Source organism: Maniola jurtina, chromosome 7 (assembly GCF_905333055.1).
Source record: "Maniola jurtina chromosome 7, ilManJurt1.1, whole genome shotgun sequence".
In the NCBI taxonomy this organism is placed as follows: Eukaryota; Metazoa; Arthropoda; class Insecta; order Lepidoptera; family Nymphalidae; genus Maniola; species Maniola jurtina.
The window spans coordinates 8,857,719-8,880,171 of NC_060035.1; the positions used below are offsets into that span (position 1 = coordinate 8,857,719).

The following is a 22,453-nucleotide window of genomic DNA, read 5'->3' on the forward strand; positions in this document are numbered from 1 at the left end:
GCTTCAATATCGACTTTCATACATTCATTTTCTTACCTTGGAAAGTGATGGACTTTCACACAAACTGTCAACCTTTATTTAACCTCCTTAAGAGTAGAATGTCCAAAAATACTTTGTTCGTAAAAGGAACCTACTTTCAAAATTTCAAGTTTTTCACCACAGTGGCTTAGGCCTGTGTGATGATAGATTAATCAAAGGACAAGTCTTTTTAAGATATGATAACAATGGTGCCTTTGTAGAAACACTGTATTATCTTATGTAGGTAACTACATATGTATACTGTATAGAATTGGTTAAGGTATTGATCCACAATGCCTGCATGGCTCCTTTATAAAGTTCATAAAGTCTGGTCTAGTTAGTGGAAATAATCGTACAATGTAACGATTGAATGTGGTGTTTTGTGGTGTACTAGATAATATTACCCATTTTAACAAATAATAGGACTTTCTGCCGCAATCTATGTTTGCCTTTGTTAGTCTGGTGCAATTTTTTTACTCAAGCAATTAATGTGTAGGCATAGTAACTAAAATTTTAGTCTTCAGCTCACAATGATAAAGTTAACAGTTGTCTGTAAATAAAAAAAAAAAACATATATTTATTGATTTTAATTTTATTATTCTTTACAATGGACCACGGTCATAAGGATGTTTGTGCAGATGTCTTCGATGTGGTTTGACGGGCGTGCTCTCAGTGGTTGTGTGTTTGGTTCTGTCTGAAGCATTGCTCAAGATTTCCTGGTCTTCCTCCATGAAATCGTTCATATTGTAAAAGAAACTGGCTTCTTCCCTATCTTCTAAGTCATCATCTTCTGTGCTCATTTCACTTCTGAAAATAATGTTCTAATTAACCAAAAAATTCATAGTCTATACTGTCTTATCGATAAATCATAAACACTTTAAACTCAATCATTATATTAATATTTTGATTGAAATTGTTGTTATGACACAAGAATACTCTCTATTTTAAATCCCCAACCTTTTTATTGGATTTTAGACTTGAAGACTATCAAAAATCTTCTTGCTTAAAATTTACATAATAGAGTGAAAATATTAGAGGCTACAGAAATATGTCCCTAGAAATTATAATAAAACCTTGAAACAATACGAGAACAACACTTTGCGAGAATTTCAATATCAGTGATATTTAAAGATTTCCTTTTATTTTATTAATTTAATCATTTGTTTGGTTTAATAGTTAGTTACGATGCTAATACCTGAATACAAGCAACCAATGTCAGCATAAGAGAATTTCAGACCTAATAGCAAACAATATGAGAGCCGTAATTACATACACGTGACCGTCAAATTCGTCTGCGAACCACATCTGTGTAGAAGGAATTAAAAGAAATCGGGCAAGTGCGAGTTGGACTCGTACATGAAGGATTCCCGTACCATCATACAAGAAACAAGTGTAAATTAAAAATTTATATCACCCCCGACGAGTGATGGTTACAGTAACTAGAAAACAGCTGATAACTTTCAAACGGCTGAACCAATTTTCTTGGATTATAGCTAAGAACACTCTCGATCAAGCCACCTTCCAAACAAAAAAACTAAATTAAAATCGGTTCATTAGTTTAGGAGCTACGATGCCACAGACAAATACACAAATACACAGATACACACCTCAAACTTATAACACCCCTCTTTTAGGGTCTGAGGTTAAAAATACCACCACCCTGCACCCTTCGGGTACAGATTCCCTAAAAACATGCTAACTTGGATGGGGTTTCTTTTACTCAGTGGGGTATGGCTTAGTACAAAAGTTCCTTACTTGATTCCATTGAGCTTGAGTAGCAGTTGATCGGCGGCGGCGGTCACGTCGGAGGCCGGCACTGGCTCCTCCGAGTCGTCGCGCAGTCGCGATTCCATACGTTGCAGCGCCGCGTCGGCTCTATTGGTTAATCCTATGAACTTTTCCGTCAGCTGCTGCAGCTCTTTTTCGTTGAAAGCAGTTTGCGATGAATTACGGAACACATTTTCGAGACGTTTACACGAAACATCAGTCTGCGATAGTAAAAAATAAGATTAATTACAATTCATTGTTCAATAAAGTTAAACAATGTTCTTTGTGTGGATGACTCAGACTTGTCGTTTTAATTTTTTCAAACAGCTCAATTATAAAAAATCAAAATCAGTTCAAAAGGTAATATAAGGAAGACTTTAAAACATATCAAATTCAAATTCAAAATATTTTTATTCAATTAGACTTTTACAAGTACTTTTGAATCGTCAAGAGCACCTATCTCTTTACCCACGTCTAAAATGGATACTAATACGAAAGTGTCTGTCTGTTTGTTGATTCTGATTTTGACGAAATTTGGTGGAATATAGCTTGAACTCCGGAGACGGACATATTATCCAAAATATTCCCAGAGTATTTAAACAACACTTAAATCTACAAGGATGAAGTAGAAGCATCATCTAGTAATTTTATAATAATGCTCTTACGAAATTCCTATTTCTCTAATTCCTATTTCCATCTCATTATTTCATAATGGGTCAACAATGTTTTTGATTGGATCTTAAGTTTCGTACTAACCTGTGTTGGACGATTGCTTAGTAATTTCATAACTTTGTTATCATGGTTCTTCAAAGTGACTTGAATAGTTTGCAGCTCACGAAAAGTGGATGCCGTTCTGTGTGTTACAAAGGGAGAAAACTCTATTAGTCCATGGCATGAATTAGTTATTTAGTTGTAGAAAAATCTGTAAACTCAAATTTTACAGGTTTAAAACTAATGCTATCCTTTTCTTTACATAATACGTCCATGAATTACTTGTAGATTGTTGCCTTTCAACTTTTTTTTTTGTACTTCCGATAGCCCCTAACATTTGATGCTGCGACCTCGACGACAACGGGTGGTGGGGCGGGAGCGATGCGATGATACAATTATAATAAAATGATGCCGTCTCGCGGGGTTATTCGCTTACTCATTTGACATTGGTTGCTTCTACATTGCTGCTTCACTGAGCGATATAAAAATATTATTTCGTAGCAAACCTTCAATGGATTAAAAATAAATGTCAAATGAGTTTAATGGCTTTTATTTAGTGCACTGATCACTGAGTTAGCGAATAACCAATCATTCATCTGTGGAATAACTGTCCTGGACGACAACGGGGCGAACGACAGGGCGGCAAATGGGTATTGTATATCTAATCGCCCTGCTCCCACCCTATTCACCGCTGTCGTCGAGGCCGCGGCCTGATGATAAAGATATTCACTCAGACGATACTTACGACTTATGAGTAAAGAATAAATATTTTATGAAGTATGTACACAGGCCTGTATAGTTTCTTACTTGTTTATAAGCGAATCGATTAATTTGTCCAGCACATCCGCCACGTGAGTCGGATCGTCGAGTTGCACTCGTTGGCAGGAATCGACGAAACGCTTCTGCGTTTCCAACACTTCCTTCATCTGTAATAAGTAAGCTTTTAAATCTCGAATTCCTTTCGAATCCAAAGACCTAAAAATGATAGTAGGTACCTACTATTAGAGATTTTAGCTGTGCTCATCAAAAACAATTGTTTTTTTGATGTTCATAATATAAAGTATAAAAATTCGTGTAGAATATAAAGTGAAAACCTATATTATTGTGAATTACAACTATAGATTTGTGGTTTCATAGGAAAGCTTATAAGTCCTGATCAAGTAGATGTAAACAGCAATTAAAAAAGTTGAATCAATAATTTACCTATTGTTTTAAATAGTTCTTGCCAGTATGGTTGTTACATAGTAGTTCTTTTCAAAACGTTTAATAATATGTGAGGTAGTGTCAATTTAATCTAATAATCGCGATAATGTATTCATTATAATATCTGTTGCCAATATCGCTGTCGTAACTTGTTGCCCGCTCTCGCTTTAGCCTTCATATTTCTAAGCTACCTAGTAAGCATGATTGTCGTTTCTAAACTTATTAGCCATGCAAAGCCTTGTACGAGTAATTCAATATTGAGAGCCGAATGCCATGGGTAGCTTTTGTTGAATGAATATTAAACGACGGATTGTCTACGGTAAAAGTTTAGCTTGCCTTGCCCAGGCCAGACTAGCGTTCGATATTTTAAACCATGTTTGAATAAAGGCCACGCTAAGTTTAATCTTAAGTAGGAATGGTATAATTAAATTAAGTACCGCTATGTAGAGCGTAAAAAATAAATCAGAAAGGTACACGTTTTTTACCCCTTTGATATTTTGGACTGTTGCAGTGGATTGAAATATTGCCTTCAGGTTCAAAATGTTGAATTCCTAAAATGTTGAATTCTCATAATATTGAATTTGCAAAATGTTGAATCTTAAAATGTTGGATTCGCAAAATGTTGAATTTCAATTCAACATTTTGCGTGCATCCACACCGCAGTTAACTTTTGTAGATCAACGTTTCCAAGTGTTACTCAGCAACATCAGACAGCAAAATGTCAATACATGTTGCCGTGTTAGTATATGACGTTATGCTACGTTGCCCAAAACAGTCAACATTATTAAACAATCGATAACATTGTTAAAGAATGTTACCTCAATACGGCAACATAAAATAGCATCTGTAAACGTTGCAGTCGGAAGGTAGGTACATACCTACGACCCGGGATCGGGGTGCGGGATTGTTGCCCAAAGTCATTCTATGTTATATTTTGTTAATTTATGTTTGTGGTGGTATGGACGCGATGACTAACAATCAACAAATGGTAACAAGTAGCCACAAAAGTTGCAGATAGTTACCTAATGTTACCGTGTTGCACAGTGTTGCCCAACAAAAGTTAACTGTGGTATGGATGCACGGCAGCATTTTAAGATTCAACATTTTGCAACGCCGAAATTCAACATTTTGCAAATTCAACATATTTTGCAAATTCAACTTTATAAGAATTCAACATTTTAGGAATTCAATATTTTGGGCCTGAAGGAAATATTTTTTTAAATAACACCAGGAAAAATCTAATTTTCTAGGAATTTTGCTAGATTTACCTACCTACACAGTTATTTGTAATGCGACATCCTGATGTTAAACAACTAATATAATATAGCTAGATTAAAATATCGGAGATATAATATAGCTTACAATATCGGAGATATTGTAATCTAGCTATATTATATTAGTTCTATAGTATCAATGAAGCAAGCTTACTTTATCTACGCACCTTCATATCAACTTTGTAGGAATTTTCGCGAAGACGTTTAGTAAACGTTGCTTCCAAGTCTGCTGATGTGAGACGCACTTCTCGCTGTCCCCTCGCCAGTGCCCTCAGTCCGTTGGCGAGTTCCCGCCGCGTCACGTTCACCAACGACATTCCGTCTCGCACCATTGACTCCAATAAAAGGCCTCGACGCCACGTGTCTGCGTAAGCCCCACTTACCTAAAAAAAACCGGCCAAGTGCGAGTCAGTCGCGCACTGAGGGTTCCGTGCTCGGGTATTTTTTCCAACATTTTGCACGATAGATCAAAAACTATTATAAATAAAAATAAATAAAAATCTGTTTTAGAATGCACAGGTAAAGCCCTTCCATATGATACCCCAATTGGTATAGTTATCTTACTTTGAAAATCGAAACATATTTAAATTTTTTTTAAATGATGTGACCAAAAATTCGCGGTTTTCAGATTTATTCCTGTACTTGTGCTATAAGACCCACTGACCTACCTACCTGCCAAATTTCATGATTCTAGGTCAACGGGAAGTACCCTATATGTAGATTTTTTGACAGACACGACGGACGGACAGACGGACAGATGGACGGACGGACGGACGGACAGATAGACAGACGAACAGACCGACAACAAAGTGATCCTATAAGGGTTCCGTTTTTCCTTTTGAGGTACGGAACACTAAAAATTACGTAGGTATAACTGGATGATTAAATCAGTAACAGTATTATTAGAGTAAATAGGCATCTTAGGCTGCATTATAACTTTCCAGCAGGTTTGATTACAGCCAAGCGCTAGTCCATAAATTAAAAAATTAAAAGTCTTGATTAAGTTAAATTATACAGGATTTGCAAAAATATTTGTCCAAGTAAATAACACACAGTATGACTAACAGAACGACTTTACAGTCGTACTTTTGCAAAGGGTTTTTTTTTAAATGTATGTTTCGCTGGCAACCCTGCGACAAGGTTATCGGAGATTTTGTATAGCTTAACATGGCATTTTTTTAACCTCTTTTCAGATTGTCATGAAACAGGCTCTTTTTTTTGTACTGTGATCATGATTTTTACGCTATAGCCTTAGTTTTTTACCTTATTCTATTAAACTGATATTTTGCAAAGTTTAAAGCGAAAATAGATGTTTCTTTACCTTTTGCAGCAAATGTGTATGTGTGTTGATGTGATTAGTCAAATTTTGTGCTATCTCTTCAATTTTTGTTTGTGTTTTCTCTATTTTATCGCTGCTTTCCTTTACTGTGGCCTGAAACAAATAATAAGTTATGTACTTTTGTCTATGTGAAAAAATAAGTGAACGTAACAAAGCTGTTAACCTGCACACTTGTTTGAAGCATGTGAATTCTATGTTCTAATCTTTCAGCCGCCAACTGTGCTCTTTCTAGTCTCAGCGACAGCGTAGTTTCCATGCGATCTGAAATTTAAATATTAAAATTTAATGAAGGAATTAAAGAGTTTGTATTCGTAGTTCATACGTTACTTTCTATTTGCTTCGTCCAGGCAGTTGATTAAGCGATGCCCCTATTTGTTCAATTGCAAATGATAAATGGAAGCAATATTGCGAAAGTTGACATAACGTACGATTTCTAAAATAGGATATGACATAATAAGGATGTAGTGAATCATCGTTGTGGATTGAGGAATACGCTGGTTTTGAATACAAACAAATTATTTGGGTCAGGACTTCAAATGTTCAGAGTCCAGATTCTAGTCATCTTTTAGCAGGTGGTGTTCTGTTAAACCTTAAAACACAGAAACACTATTATTAGCATTATTCTTATTCATGCCTGTAGTCGCCTTCGTTTGACCCGATGGATAAGTACTGCTTGTATCTAGAGGCTCCTTGTGACACGTTTGATGTCTAGTGAGGGTCTACCACGTACCAACAATGCGCTATCTGGTTGCGCCACTCCACTTTGGGACCACATCCATCATTGTTGATTGTATTTGGTCTTCCCATTGCTTCAGCTTCTTTGGGCTTCTTCACGGATCTTTTCTTCCCGATTTGATCACGTAGATAAACTCCGAGTACCTGTATCTCTACCTCGGTCGCCGACTTTGTGTTTTTTATCAGGCCCATAGCAACACGCTAGTTTATCGATGTTATTGATTTAAAACATTAATTAGTATTTAAATTACCTAGCTTATCCTGTATGACGTCTAGGCGTCGTGCCTGCTTCACCTGTACTGCGCTTATGGTATCTAACACGTGTAATCGCTCGTCGATGCTTGCTAATATTTTCACTAAATCCTGCAACATTGACAACACGTTACCATCATTGATATGTATCTATAAACAGAAGTTTCATAGAATATCTATGTCATTTATTAAAGCATTTAGTCCTACGGGAAGCAACAGAAATAATGATAGCAAATGTTACAGATTTTAGCTTGCTATTTTTCAAAACTGAACGAATCGTCTTATATCTATTAATTATTTATTATTTCGTATAGTTGCTCTCACATATAATAGGAAAGCAAATAATTATAATATACTTACATACACAAAAATAAATAAACCTACATACATATTACATAAATACATATTTGTACCGGACGGACGACTACACCCCGGCAGGGGAGACCAAACGACCGGGGGTCAGGGCGACAGGTTGAGAAATCGGCGGACTATCCTAGCCGAGTCTAGCAAGACCGCTTTTTGCGTCCTGGCTGTAAGCGAACTGCCACAGAACCCCAGTCGCCTCAGATGGTGAGCGAGGCTGACTGGTATCAACCCATTCGCAGATATAACGACTGGTATGGTTTCAATGGACTCCACATGCCACATTTCATGTAATTATTATTATCATTAAAATTCTTGATGACCTCTAAGGGTGTACTGGTATGCAATGTTGCCTTTTAGGTGTGATTTTAGGTGGTGTGAGATCTCGAGTTTTGAACCTGTACCTATTCAAATGAAAGAAATAAACCACCATAACCATGGCAACAAAGTATTGAAAAGTCTTTTTTCTTTTTCTTTCTTTTTTTTAGTCTTTGGGAAGATCGAAAGGTTATCTTGGGTATAGTTACCTTAGAAGTATAAGTGTTGAGAACGTAGTTACGAAGTCCGTGCGTTTCAGGCGGCGAAGCGCGCGCCAGGCAGAGGCACGCGAATGCCGCCACGACCACACTTAACATCGCCCTGCCTGCAAGTTACAAAACAGTCATCATCATCATCATTATCATCAACCCATCACCGGACCACTGCTGAGCACGGATCTCCTCTCAGAATTACAAAGGTTAGGCCAATTGCGAATTGGCAGACTTCACACCCTTTTGAGAACATTATTGAGAACTCACAGGCATGCAGTTTCTTCCTCACGATGCTTTCCTTGACCTTCCGAACAGGAAGCGGACGTCTTAACCGCTAGGCTATCACGGTTTCACACAAAACAATAAAAAAAAACTATCACTTGCAAATATTTGAAGATAACTCTACAAGAGATCGCATATGGCCGCAAGATTTGCAGGAGGTAGGAAAGCTGTAAGAGATGAATTTTCAGTGCTGAAAATGCGGCTGATTCTGCTGCTGATGTTATACGCATTTTCAATGCCTTGTGTACTCTTTTTGCGGCTCCTACTTAACCTAATTATCCCCAAATTCAGCCAAATAAAGTATAAATTTTCGTTAAAAATTGATAGATTCAAGCAAGGCGAGCGTATTCATTCGTTCATTCAAGACGAGGTGGGGAGGAGCTTTCTCATTGCATGCTTCATTGAACTCTGATGTAAATAATGCACTACGTTATTTAAACATCCGTGGTCGTAAACTTGGAAAATAATAATTTATTAAAATTTAATAAAAGGACTTTAATTTGTTTACAAGACGAGATAAAAATACCTCAATTCATGTTCTCCGAGGAACGTACAGGCCTATTATAAATCTTCCTTCAATTTCACTTCTGCTTTGTATCTGAAGAACTGAAATCTGTTTATATCTGTGTTTCAAGCCTTTGTTGAATATTATCACTAGCACTCGCTAGAATAATAAATAGAGTTTAGCATTTCAAAGAGAATGTACATCAGAGTGCTAATTGCAAATTGTTCTATCAATGCGTTAAGTTTAAGTACATTCTAATTCAAGTACAACTTATGAATCGTCATTGGGGGGCTCTCTTCTTATATCAGCTATGATATTACTTATTAGTGGCTTTACCATTGAATCGAATTCAGCAAATGATTTTGTGAACAATATTGTTGCGATTCATTGAGAGCTCTTTTTCGGATATCTTGGGTATCAAAGGGTATGAGGTCGTTGTTTCAAACTTTTGATAACCTAATTAAAAGAGGCGAGGGCACCTGGTAGTTAACAAATATTGAGAAAAGCAAACGGTTTTATAGCTTCAACATTACCAATAGTAAGAATTGCAGAAGACAGATCCGGAAGAAAAACGCACTTAATCGTGACTAGACGCACGGCGCGATCCATTATTCGAAGCGCGTGTTGACATGCATTGTTTATTCCGCCGATCACCGGCAGGTGTGCTCTCTCGTCCTGCTTAGGTATATGTATTATTTATTTGCATTCCGGTACAGTTCGTGGACCCCGAGTCGGATTATCTCTGTCGAACTGCGCCCACACACGACCGAGGTCAACCTTTCATCAGCCCTGTCTGCTCCCATGAGGTTGGTTGCATAATCCTGCTGCGTCTCGCTATTATATTGTCAGTCAAAGGGCCTGATTAGATCTCTTATATTTGTAACCTTAAACTGCTTGTCCTAAACATTTATCAAGGGTCTTTCGTTTTTTGTTGTAACTTCCGTGTCATCTGGTATTTGAAAGTTGTATTTACCTGTCGCTACTATGAGTATTTTTCATGTAGGTACATATCAATATTTTGATTGAGTAGTCTTTAATAGGTTCTCATTTCGTAACCGGCATGATTCGTTATGGCCGACTCTACATGATGTATATTACCTACTTTGTTAATTGATGTCCGATCACGCAGTTAAAAGATTTACTGTGTGTCGAAAGAGGCCGAAGAGTGACATCAACAGTCATGACCAGCGCCATTGATGTGATTATTGTACAGTTTAATTGAAATATATTATGTTCATTGGTTCCTCCTAAACCTACTTAAAAGACGATAACGGAAGCAACCGAACCTATTATTTTACTCTAATATGTGTAACCTATATTTTGAACGCATACGAAGACGAACTGTATGTACCTATTAAAAACGGTCAAATTTATTGAGGTCTTTATGCATTTTAGTCGATTAAGTCGATTTCGACAATGTCGCAGAAGGTGGTAGAAAGGGAAAGGAATGTTCATATTAATTGGGGTGCGATGACCTGATTGCATAAAACTTACAACGCGAGTGAAGTTTGTACTTTGAATGGATTATGTTATGAAGTGATAACAAGATGAAGTTCTAAAACCCTACTGCGATTGTCTTAATAAACGCTGAAATATTGGAATGAAATTGTTTTTCTGTCGCTTGCTATATTTTAATGTTGTTGTACATTTATATTCATGAGCTCATAATTTTCTCATCTTTTATTTGACATTCCTCTCAATATTAAAAAATAGCAAAAAAAATATTTGGAAACCTCCACTTTTTTCGATGTAACATCCGTTAGGTCAATTTTTTTCGTATAAAAATATATAGCCTATGTCACCCGGACCCTTAAGTTGCCTTCAAACTATGGAAATATTATTGCATCTAAGTGTGAACAGTGACATTTAAAAGTAGGGTGAGCGATATTTATATATTATATTATATTCCGTAGTTTGAAATCAACTTTATAACAAATCAATTGACATCTCATTCATCAAAATCGGCTTAGTAGGTCAGACACTACGGCGGAACACACAGAATCTGGATACAAACATACATACAAACATAGACTGCTAAAATCATAACGCTTCCTTTTGGCTTTGTCACAGTTTGTTAAAAGGAGAGTAGGTACTTGCAAGGAAAAAATATGACTTACTTATAGGAACTGTGAAAAAAGGCAGAAAATGTCTTAGCAGTTTTACTGCTTGCAGTTATATTTACGGCGCAGATTTGATTTTGAGCACAGTTTGTCATAGTTCAGTAGGACTGGAGGCGAGCCAACGCGGCTACTGCACTTCCAGATGCTAATTATTTTATTTTATTTATTAGATGAAAATCTACAGCGAACTTATTCTAATAAATTTCATTTAAAGCTATTTAACAAATATCGCCAATTACAGATTTTCTCTTAAACATTTACAATTTATTAAATAAGTATGTGTGTGTGTATGTACGCACACACACATTAATGATGTGGATGTGATATTATTTTATCGACAGTGATTTAATTTAATTTAATGCTGTCAGCGATGGGTTGATTTATTCGAGTTCTTTATATTAGTATGTGTGGAATCTGTTTTCCGGCTGCTTGTTAAAAAATATATCTTTATGGTACTATATCATTGTGCAATTTGTTCCATAAGTGCATCAAACAACTCTGTTTTGTTAAAAGTGATGGAAAAGATTTGATGGTGCCAATTATTATTGATACATAATATTTTAAGCTTGAGGTCACTTCTTATACTTCCGAAATGAATCATAATCAATCTAGCTGTAATCTGTCGATAAGTTACTTAGCAATGTTGTTATTCGTCAAAAGTCTTTTTGACAAATAATAGCGTTGCTAAGTAACTTATCGATAAGTTAAAGATAGATGGAGCATTAATTTTGGCCGTTAATCTGTTGCTCTTTTCTCTATCCCACTCCCCCTCCCACGTTTATACATTGATGCAATAATTCTTTAATAGTCTTTATTATCTCTCTAAAATCTATACATATAATATCTATAAATACGTTAAACTCAAAAATAACTAAGATAACATTTGAAACAACCGCTTTGCGCCAGCGACGACACCATAATTAATCGTGGCTTACTCGTATGCATTCGATTTTGAATATTATATAAAAATTAACAAAACAAAAGATACAGATTAATGAGGAACACATGTGTATCCTTAGATATCCGAAATCCTTAAGAGATTTGTTTGTTTCTACAGAAGTCGTTGGCCTTTCCGTCCTTCCCTTGTCCTATTGTATGTGAGAGCTTCCTGGTGAGATCACGTTTATTTCTAAGCATCGCGGCATCCACCACAGAAAAGAAATATTCTTCTTTTCTTTGTCTAGCTTATACTTTTTATATTTTAATTTTAATATTTGTAAAAACAGCTCTAAGGAACTGGATGAAACTAAAATAAAATTCAGATTTTATCGCTAAGTCATGCAGGCTGCAGTTTCCGTTTAAAAATTGAAATATTTGAACGGAAATGAGAATGAGTAGGTACAATATTTTCACTAAAATAATACCATTCAGTACATCTCCGACGGTTTCCAGTGCACTGGGGAGCTACCTTAATTATAAATAGACTATATGAATAAGAATCTCGAATATTGATTGTAAATCTAAAAAAGTTAAAACTACAATTTAACACATAATAAAATAGGTTTGTAATATGATTTAAAATTTCGTAAGTTCATAACTGACTAGTGCTTAACCTGATTCGTTTACGGAGGTCGTAGATTTTAATAACGATAAATAGCAGATTATGTCACCGGACGATTCGTTAAGTCCTTTGAGTTTAATATTATCATATACAGCTTTTTAGAAACCGTTTTATTATAGACAGGATGCTTCAAAGAAATAATCTTGAGTAACATTTATAAGTACGTTGTAGCCTGTAGGTAACACTATTAATAATAAAAAGTATCCTAAAATGTGCACTTAACACGCGTATTAGGTAAATGTAGGGATTTACCTGAATGCCTAAAGCTAGATAACATCTGGTTATGCAAGGGCCATAAACATTGAGTTTACCTGCGGTCCTGCGCAGGCAGTAGCCTCTACGCCTCTTGGAATGTCGTCGGGTGGCTGATTAATAAATAATTTGCTTTGTTGCGAACACATGATTCAGCACATCAAAATTTGTATAACCTATGACTTTAGTTCATTAAATTCTTTAACTGTTATGAAAGCTTTTTCGGAGGACCATGTAGTAGTAGCACTCGTTGAACCCACGTCAAATTAAAACTTTACAAGCTGTCACCCAACGAATTATTGTCTTCGCTGCTGTCACCAATATCAGCCTACGCGCGCTTATCCCAAAATAAGCAGCATTATTTCATAATTTTCTATTCCACGCACTATGTACATACATAGTGTTTGCTCTTGCAATAGCAACCTACTGTAAACTTTGCTCATAATACAGTATATAGGTACAAAGTAAGTTAAGAACTCTCTCACGTTATCAGCTTGACTTAGGTCGTGTCATAATTCGTTCCCATTTTTAACCGACTTCCAAAAAAGGAGGAGGTTCTCAATCCGTCGGAATCTTTTTTTTTATGTATGTTCCCCGATTACTCAAAGACCCCTGGACCGATTTGGATTTTTTTTTGTTTGAAAGGGTATATTGTGCAGGTGGTCCCATATAAATTTGGTGAAGATCTGATGAATATCTTCGGAGAAGGAGAACAGAACTCCTCAATGGATAAGAGCAAATTGCTCGCGATCTATGTAATAGCTTAGTAAACAGTAGGGTTTTAACTGGGCATAGCATATTATAGTACAGTGGGGCCACTAAAAATTGTGAAATAAAAAATTTTCAAAAGAAAAATAAAACCGACTACTTTTTAGTGTTTGTGGTTTTTGAAGTCGGTTTTATTATTCTTTTGAATTTTTTTTTGTATTTTCTGTGCAATCAAAACTAATGTTATATTAAGAAAACCGGCCAAGTATGAGTCAGGCTCGCCCACTGAGGGTTTCAAACTCGGGTATTTTTTTCGACATTTTGCACGATAAGTAAATCAAAAACTATTATGCATTAAAAAAACTGTTTTAGAATGTACCTACAGATATGAAAGGGCTTTATCTGCACCTCACTTGGTACAGTTGGTACTTTGAAAATTGAAAATTCTAATTATTATTATTATTTGTTCATGAATACATTTTAATTTTTTTCTTTCATTGTAATATAGGACCTACCTATCTACCAAATATCATGAGTCTAGATCAACGGGAAATACCTAGCCTATAGGATTTCTTGACAGACAGGAAAGACGGACAGATGGACAGACAGACAAACAGACCACAAAGTGATCACTACAAAGCAAAAAAATATTTTTTATTTCTATACGTGTATGTATGTATGTACGAAATCGGGCGAGCTTCACGCTTAGATTTCTAGTTTCTTATATTATGCTATTTACTTATTATGCAAGTGATGTAGAGGTAGGTCCTAGGTACCGCAGTGGTATATTAGTACTTCATGAGTATTATGATGTCAACCGCCTGAGGTGTGCGAAAGTGGGTTAGGAGGCGCGACAGACTGCACGGCGGCGCGGGCCGGCTGCCAGTTGACCACCTCCAGATAACCTGACCTTTGCGAATTTTTGTCAAAGAACGGTTACAATGTTATACCTAATGCCCCATTATGCCATCATCATGATCAACCCAACGCCAGCCACTACTGAGCACGGGTCTTGTCTCAGAATGAGGAAGGTTTATGGCCCAGTGCGGTTTGGCAGATTTCTCACACCTTTACATCTTGAGAACTTTATGGGTAACTTTCAGGCATACAACTTTCTTCGTGATGTTTTCCTTCACAGTTTAAGCAAGTGATATTTTTTTGCTCAGCTATCACAGCTTTATTATTACGATAAAATATACAAGTCTAAATATTTGGCAATACCTACCCTTGTGGTTACAACGTCCGCCTCTTATTCGGGAGGTCGGGGGTTCAATCCTGGGCACTCACCTCTAACTTTTCGGACCTATGTGCGTTTGAAGCAATTAAATATCATTGGCTTTTAATGGTGAAAGAAACAATCGTGAGAAATAAGGAAACCTGCTTGCCTGTCAGTTCCTTATAATATTCTCAGATGTGCGTGAAGTGCGCCAAGCCGCGTTTGACCAGCGTGGCAGACTATGGTCTAAAGTCTAAACCCTTTTCATTTTGAGAAGAGACCCGTGCTAGTAGTGGGCCGGTGATGGGTTGTTGTTTTAAAATTTTATTGCTTCATACAAAAACAATGGAATGCACAATTAACGTTCTTCTACAATGTTGTCCAAAGGAATACATAAAATATAAAACCCTTGTAAAATACAAAACTGATAACTTTTGTGGGTTATTAAGCTGACGTTTAACGGAGGACATAAGAACAAAAACTTCTAATCGAACAATGCGTCAAAAGCTATGCTTTTATGTCCTGTCAATAAGGGCGCCTTCAAAGCCGCCAAGTGCCGCGCGTAGGCAGCGCGGCTGCAGCGCTACGGCCACGCTGCTTTGTAAATACATATACCTAAACAAAAACGTGCGACTGCAGCTGCGGCCGCGTGTCAGTTCATCGATTTGCCTCCTCGATTTTTCCATCATCCGCGCGACACTGCGGCAAATTTAAAGGCGCCCTTCGTTAAAAACTATAATTGTAGAGCCACTGAACTCTTTGGGAAACATTAATTCTAGACGAAAATAAAAATGTTCTGATCACTATTAAACTTTTATACAGAAGCATATTGAAGTCATGAAGTGTAATCGTAAAAATAATACTCGTACTTATATGTATATAAAATTACAACGCATTCACCGCGGTATTTATTTAATAGTAGTTAAAAATAACAACAGTGACAAGTATAATACAACTCTATTAATAGAGCGATGTTTTATTTAGATTTGTTCTTTGCTGTAGCGTGAATGCTACCGATCTATAATTGCTATGGGGTCCGCCAGTGGCTGCAGTTTGGTTTCAATTATTATTGTTTTTATTACCTAACACCTACCTGGTGTCTGATAAAATACGATAAAGGAAAGTGGTCCCACCCAAATTCTCAATTGGACCCGAATACGCCTAAATTGCGTGAGTCCGCCCTAGGCACTGACAAATTGTTACTTGCTTAATTTGTTGCCGGTTAAATCTTTTTTATATTAAAGAAATGAGATGAATTGGTATTTAATAGCGGAAACCGTCCCTAGGTAAGTGGTAGGTGCCTCGCTAGAGTGGGTTTTTAGATAAAATATAATCACATTCAACACTTATTCAACATTTCACTTGCTCGTTCGTTTACCTGAGATAAACTGTATACTATTTTTATTTCCGGATTTAATGAAGGCATGTCTTCTGTTTTGCTCTCATTACTGGTAGTTAAACTTGAAACCTATGTACTTAATTGTAGCCGCGATTTGGTAATTTTTTTAATCCCGTTTTTTTTTTGGACAATTCACTAGTCCACTTCACATGCGCTGTGACAGTAGCCACAGACACAAACATATAGAATATGGCATAACTTAGCAAACGGCCTAGGGCAACGCTCGGATTTCCCGCCATGGCTCCAAATAGCTAAGTTGCTAGAATCCAGAGTCGTGAAGCAGGTCGAACTGTACTTTAATGAAAAAAAAATATTGTAATGCATTATTTTTTATTAGAGGATGCCCGCGTCTGCGTGGATGTAGGTTTTTAAAGATCCCGTGGGAACTCTTTGATTTTCCGGGATCAAAAGTAGCCTATGTGCTAATCCAGGATATTATATATCTCCATTCCGAATTTCAGCCAAATCCGTACATCAGTTAGTAATATAAAAATTCTATTCTTATAAATAAAACCTAAAGTTCTTGTTAACACAGTTACTAATCAATCTAATCATCCAAACAGGAAATTCGTAGAATACCAATTGGAAAAGATGTATGAGAGTACAGCCTGTCTGATTCATAGATGGCATGCAGCTACGTCAAAGGAAGAGGTCAAGACTCGTTAGGCTCAATATCTTCTGACTGCTTGTAAAGCTTTATATTAGGAACATGCCTTTTAAACAATATCCCATAAAAGATAATACAAAAGCTGACATGTGGCCTAAAATTTAAGTGTCGGCGTCCTACAGGCAAGAAGCTTAGCTGTTTGGAATGCATCGCATGTTACTCGGTCTCATTTGGAACAACTCATTGCTTTTTGGAATTAAAGTAAAACTAATCTTGAACAAATATACGAATTCCAATATGTATAGAAAAATATCTAATATCAGCGCAGGTTTATTTAGATGTTGCAATAAATATAAGAAAAGTAAACTTTATGTATTTTAATTTAAATTTTTAATGCTGTTATTATTTTCATTTAGCCTTTTAGAACGCATAATTATTTTATATTAACAAGCGTTATGAAACCAGTTTGCTTTTGCTATTTTAATAACTTTATTAGCATAATTATAGCTTTATTTGATCACACTGGAAAGTCGTAACAAGACTTTATGTCGCGAATTATTATCGTTCCGCTTCCACGTGCAAATAATTTTCTGGCGCACCTAGATTTTCGTGAGCTTTTATTTTACTAATTCTCAACTTCCAGCTCCAGACAGAGTAAAGATTTTACTGAGATCAATGTCCAAATCCTTCGGAATCTATCCGAATATGTATTTTTTTACTAACACTTAGTTGGTCTTACTTCGAACAAAACGACAGCGATTAGTATTCTCATCCGAATTTCATTATAATCTCAAAAGAATTTTTAAGATGTCTTGGTCCTGCCTCTAGTTTGTGTATTTTGGCCCTATCTATAAAGAATGTTGTATAATTTTACACACATTTTTTGTACAATTTTACTGATAGATCAGATAAATTTTATTGCATAGAAAACCTTGATTCCTAGAAGGTTGATCTGTAGTGCTATGTTAGTGTCATTTGTATTTTAAGATACCTGCTTGTTATAAGCCACTTTATTTTAAAAGCTGCTAATAAAAACGCTCTCGTGTTTGTTGGTAGGTAGTTTAGTTCCAAATTGCCCGTAATGTGTGTTGTTATAAGTTTTCTTAGAAAACAACTCGTGCTATTGGTTTTCTTGTTTTAAACGTAAGGGTTACGAAATGCCATGTGCTGATACTTTCTCTACTCTCGCAACTGATATATGCAGGGAGTAAAGAGGTTAAGAAAACAATATTATTTAGGTAGGTACTTCTTCGCGGTTTTAATAAATATAATGAATGGATGAAGTTTAATATTTCCCATATCACAGTGGAAACAAGTTATACAGAATAATTTTTGCTTGCTATTTATTTTTCAAATAAATAATTATTCTTTGTTCAACTAACTTTTAAACAGATAATATAAAAAGTTTTAACGTAATAATATTATAGTAAAATAAGGAAGTTATTTGATCATTAATTCATTGTACAGTATACTTACAAGTACTTTATTATTCTTAAACATTATCGCGTAGGTATTTTATTAGGATTGTTGCACCTCACGCAACGCTACGACGCATTCTACTATTTACTTATTAAATATTTTGTTTTTGTGTAAAAAAACAATATTATCAGTATCGCCTTAGGAGACGTGCCGGGAGCAGTGTTTGCGAGGAGCAAATACAATGCACACTCGTGGCACACGGGGGCAACCACTTGTTGCATGTTTGTCTACGTTGACATGCATACCTCCCAATAAAATAAACCACCATTGAACCAACACTGTTTTCGAAATAAATCGGGTAAGGCTGTGTCTTGAACAAATTAGGGCGTTTGTGCGTTCGTTCGTATTCAATTCTTATTCGTTTTCATAAAAATACGATCCGTGTTTTTACGTCAAAAATCCATCAAATACGAATCGTCAAAATACGAATGAGAGCACACGCGTAAGTACGTTTTGTATGGCGGTCACTTTGAATCGTATTTTTACGAAAACGAATACGAATGAGTGCACAAACGCTCTTAGGGTTATAAATACATATAAAACAGTCACGTGAGTGACTGGCTGACAGTCAACGCGCAGCCTAAATCCGTGGATTTACAAACTTTAAATTTTTCGTATATTATATCTCTATGACGCATCCGAACTACGAAATGTAGAAATCCCAACAGGATGCTTACAAAACTTAAATACACGCGAAGTTGCGAGAATCAAGTATTGTTCATATAATATATTGTTATACGACAAAAAGGATGAACAATATGTATAGATTATTATCAATGTAAAACTGTAACTTATTATTAAACCTATATAATACTATAGAAGAAAGTAAGGAAGTTGTACTAAAGTTCCTTCTCCGATCCCGACTCTCGTTATAAGCTATGCATGAAGTTCATGTTGCAAACTGTAATTGGTGGTCGAATGTAATTGAAATTATTCGCTCCGAGTCATGTACCGCATACGAAGTACGAACGCATTTTCTATTACGACTTTGAATTGCATATGGAATGTAGTTCGCTTATGGCATAATGTAAATGGTTATGGGTGGTAAAGCTTTCATGAATGTAGAACCATCAGAACTTTATAATACTTGCTATTCAGTTTCTTACTTTAATGGAGATCTTCTTCATTCATCAAAAAAATTCATTTGAAAGAATTAGATATTATGGGATAATTTGTTTTGCTGGGAAACTGAAATAGACAGGATTAAATAATAAAATCAGAATAAACTTATTCTGCGGTGGAACCTGAAAGGTTGGAGAGGACATACTCATTATTAGAGATGGACTATTTCATAGACCTACCATGTGAAAAGTCTTTACTGGATGATACCCGTGACTTCGTCCGTGTATATACTTCTATAAACTACTTTGATTTTCCGTGATAAAAAGTAGCCATGTTTTAGGCCAGGGTATAAGCTATTTCCATTCTCAGCCAAATCCGTTCAGTAGTTTTTGCGTGAAAGACCAACAAACATACATTCACACGCACACAAACACACATATTAATACAATTTTTTGCCTTTATAATATTAGTATGATTAAATCTCGCGCGCACACGGTTATCGACTCGAGTTAAGACGCTAAAGGGCGCATGAGCTAGTACACTCGCACCGCTGCGTGTTAGAAAATTAACTTTCCGTGAAAAACAGTCATCAACATATCAGCGCTATTGATCTTGATCACAATCCCTAGTTAAATTAATGAAGCAGACGATTGTAAGTGCGAAAATCGAAAAATCACTTTTCGTTCAAGTTTTCGTCAAATGTAAAGAAAAATAATAATTTTATCAAATGAAAATGATTTAAAATAAAAGAAACAATAATGCCTATCTCTATAGATACTACACATATTCACGATACTTGCTCAATCAATTTCCAAATCACATCTCGTACGTTTAAAAAGACACATAATAAAGTGATAAATTGGACATGTCTTAATGATGACCTTTTTATGCTTTATTTTATACTATTCAATAAAAAAATAGAATTTGGTTCCCGGTAAGTTTCCCCTAACGCCCAATTTTCGTTCTTCGAATAGGTGTGATGAAAATAATATTTTCTGCCAATTGAACTAATTACCTAATTATATTACCTTCTTTCATTTCGAAGTACGCTAAGCCTATAATATTTAAATAGAAAAACTACAAATTGTCTCAGTAGTCCATCAGTAGGTAGGTTGGTACCTATAGTCTATCAGTCAAAGGCTTTTCAAGCGTTTGTTCCCTTGACCGATATGAAATCATCGGTGCTGCGTTAACGAATGTTTACCACTTATATTGCCCTTCTTTCGATCTTTTTCCCGTCTCATTATGCAATTTTGGCTTGCAAGCTATATCAACTCACTGTAGTGCCTGTAGTTTTAGTGTTATATCTAGATCGCACTGACAACCCCTATCGGTCAGGAGATAGATATAAAATGTTGGTAGGTAATATGAAAAGCATCTAGGATACGCAGGGTACGTAATGGGTTTATGTTGAGGATTTCAAAATGTCGGATTATGTCCTTAATTTTAACTCTAAGCCCCACAATTTCCTTGACTGCCAAAATTACTACATTTTTATAATAATACTTGCTTATCATGTTTACGCATTGAACTTTGTAACATGTAATTTATTTATTTATTCCTTGTTTTTAAGCAATTATTTGTGTTTACACATGTTATTATGTGTTATAATTATAAATAGCATGTAAACGTTACTGTAATTAAATATCATACATACTAAAGACTATAAAACTTAATTTACTCGTAAATATAGTATTAAAGGAGGAAATCCATATTAATATTATGTATCGAAAAGTATAGTGTATTAGTTTGTTAAGTACCTACTTCTTTACACATCCAATGTTGCTTCAACTCAATGATATTTGGCATGATGTTAAAACCATGCGAACGATGTCGGGGGCAAAAGCTAATAGATATTTTATAATTTATTTATTTCTATAACATAAATAATAAACTATACTTATGATAAATGTATTTTGTTCTTTGTAGTTATTTTTACGCGCTACTTCTATGATTAATTTTTGTAATGAGCTGAAGTAATAAATCATATTATCATCATAATAACATATTCTTATGATAGTCTTTAAAATATTAAGTGTCCTGCTTAAACAGATTCAATTTTGTGTACAATATAACGAAAGCTTGCCTCATCATCGTGTGATAAGCTATGCAATGCGATTTAAATAGCTAATTGTAAATCATTTCGATACAAAATGTCTATTTAGTCATGACTTCTCAGTCCTCCTTGCATCACGAGTGTTTGAAAATCCTGTTAGGTATATTTTTGGAAAGAGCAAGATCGTGGATGATATTTTAATTACTGCTAAAAGAAAAGGAGCTAGCTAGGAGACAGTTATTATTTGATTAAATTGCGCGCCTTATCTAAATAAATGCGGTGTTATGATAAGAGATAAAATAGAGCTACCGACCTAGGGTTAGTCCTGAGATGCGTAGACGCAGGTGCCTCTAAGAATACAAGTCACCGTCACTGAACTCTCACTTTTATTCATTTCACTGGGACGCTAGTGCATGTTTATTTATTGTCGATGGAAAGGTCGCGTACAGTAGCAGTGGATCGCGGCGCGGGACAGGTGCGATGGCCGCAGCATCCACATCGGCTCTGGCGCCTCGGTCGTCGAGGCTCGAATAGCGCATTGCGTTCCAACCACGCCCCGTGCGTACGCGCACCTCCCCGCCCGCCCCAGCGCTGAAGCCTTCCTTGGCGGCTATTTCAGCAATTTTCGACGCTTATTAAGCTTCTTACTATAGAGTATGACTGTAAGAAACTATTACATTTTCTAGCAATAGTGTGCCATTTTTTACCGACTTATAGGTATATATATTTTAGGTAACAAGCATAACACACACACAGGTAACATTACTGACTTCTTCGCGAACTTCGGATCCCAACTTCTCAATCCTGATGCTGCAAGGTACTGAACTCCTAAACCGTGGAGATTCGGAAATTTCTGATGGTGAATTGATATTTTAGGTATCAAGCAACGGCTTCATGATTACACTCCGAATCCGAACTCCTAAAATCTGATGATGCAGTAGCACTCCTACAGGAACTGCTCTCGGTTAAATAATATTGTAAATGCCGAGCATAGATTTTATTATTGAATTTCAA

The 22,453-nt window shown here is 35.9% G+C and overlaps 2 protein-coding genes across 5 annotated transcripts in view; one reads left to right on the top strand and one right to left on the bottom strand.

The window, feature by feature from the left end:
- Window positions 1–22,453, top strand: part of LOC123867167 — a 47,251-nt gene that overhangs the window by 1,568 nt on the left and 23,230 nt on the right. The window lies entirely within an intron of this gene.
- On the bottom strand, window positions 592–21,957 carry LOC123867180. 3 transcript variants are annotated; one of them, XM_045909107.1, is made up of 10 exons: window positions 21,753–21,957; window positions 8,190–8,301; window positions 7,299–7,410; window positions 6,476–6,573; window positions 6,295–6,405; window positions 5,141–5,356; window positions 3,304–3,422; window positions 2,542–2,638; window positions 1,774–2,009; window positions 592–825 (listed from the first exon to the last, which is right to left on the bottom strand). In XM_045909107.1, exons 2-10 carry the CDS (start codon window positions 8,295–8,297, stop codon window positions 621–623), a joined length of 1,302 nt encoding a protein of 433 aa, XP_045765063.1. In that variant the 5' UTR covers window positions 8,298–8,301; window positions 21,753–21,957; the 3' UTR covers window positions 592–620. The 3 variants fall into 3 exon arrangements, with proteins under 3 accessions (XP_045765063.1, XP_045765064.1, XP_045765062.1); XM_045909108.1 differs by having other exon boundaries at window positions 1,774–2,006; window positions 8,190–8,305; window positions 21,753–21,956; XM_045909106.1 differs by having other exon boundaries at window positions 8,190–8,305; window positions 21,753–21,956.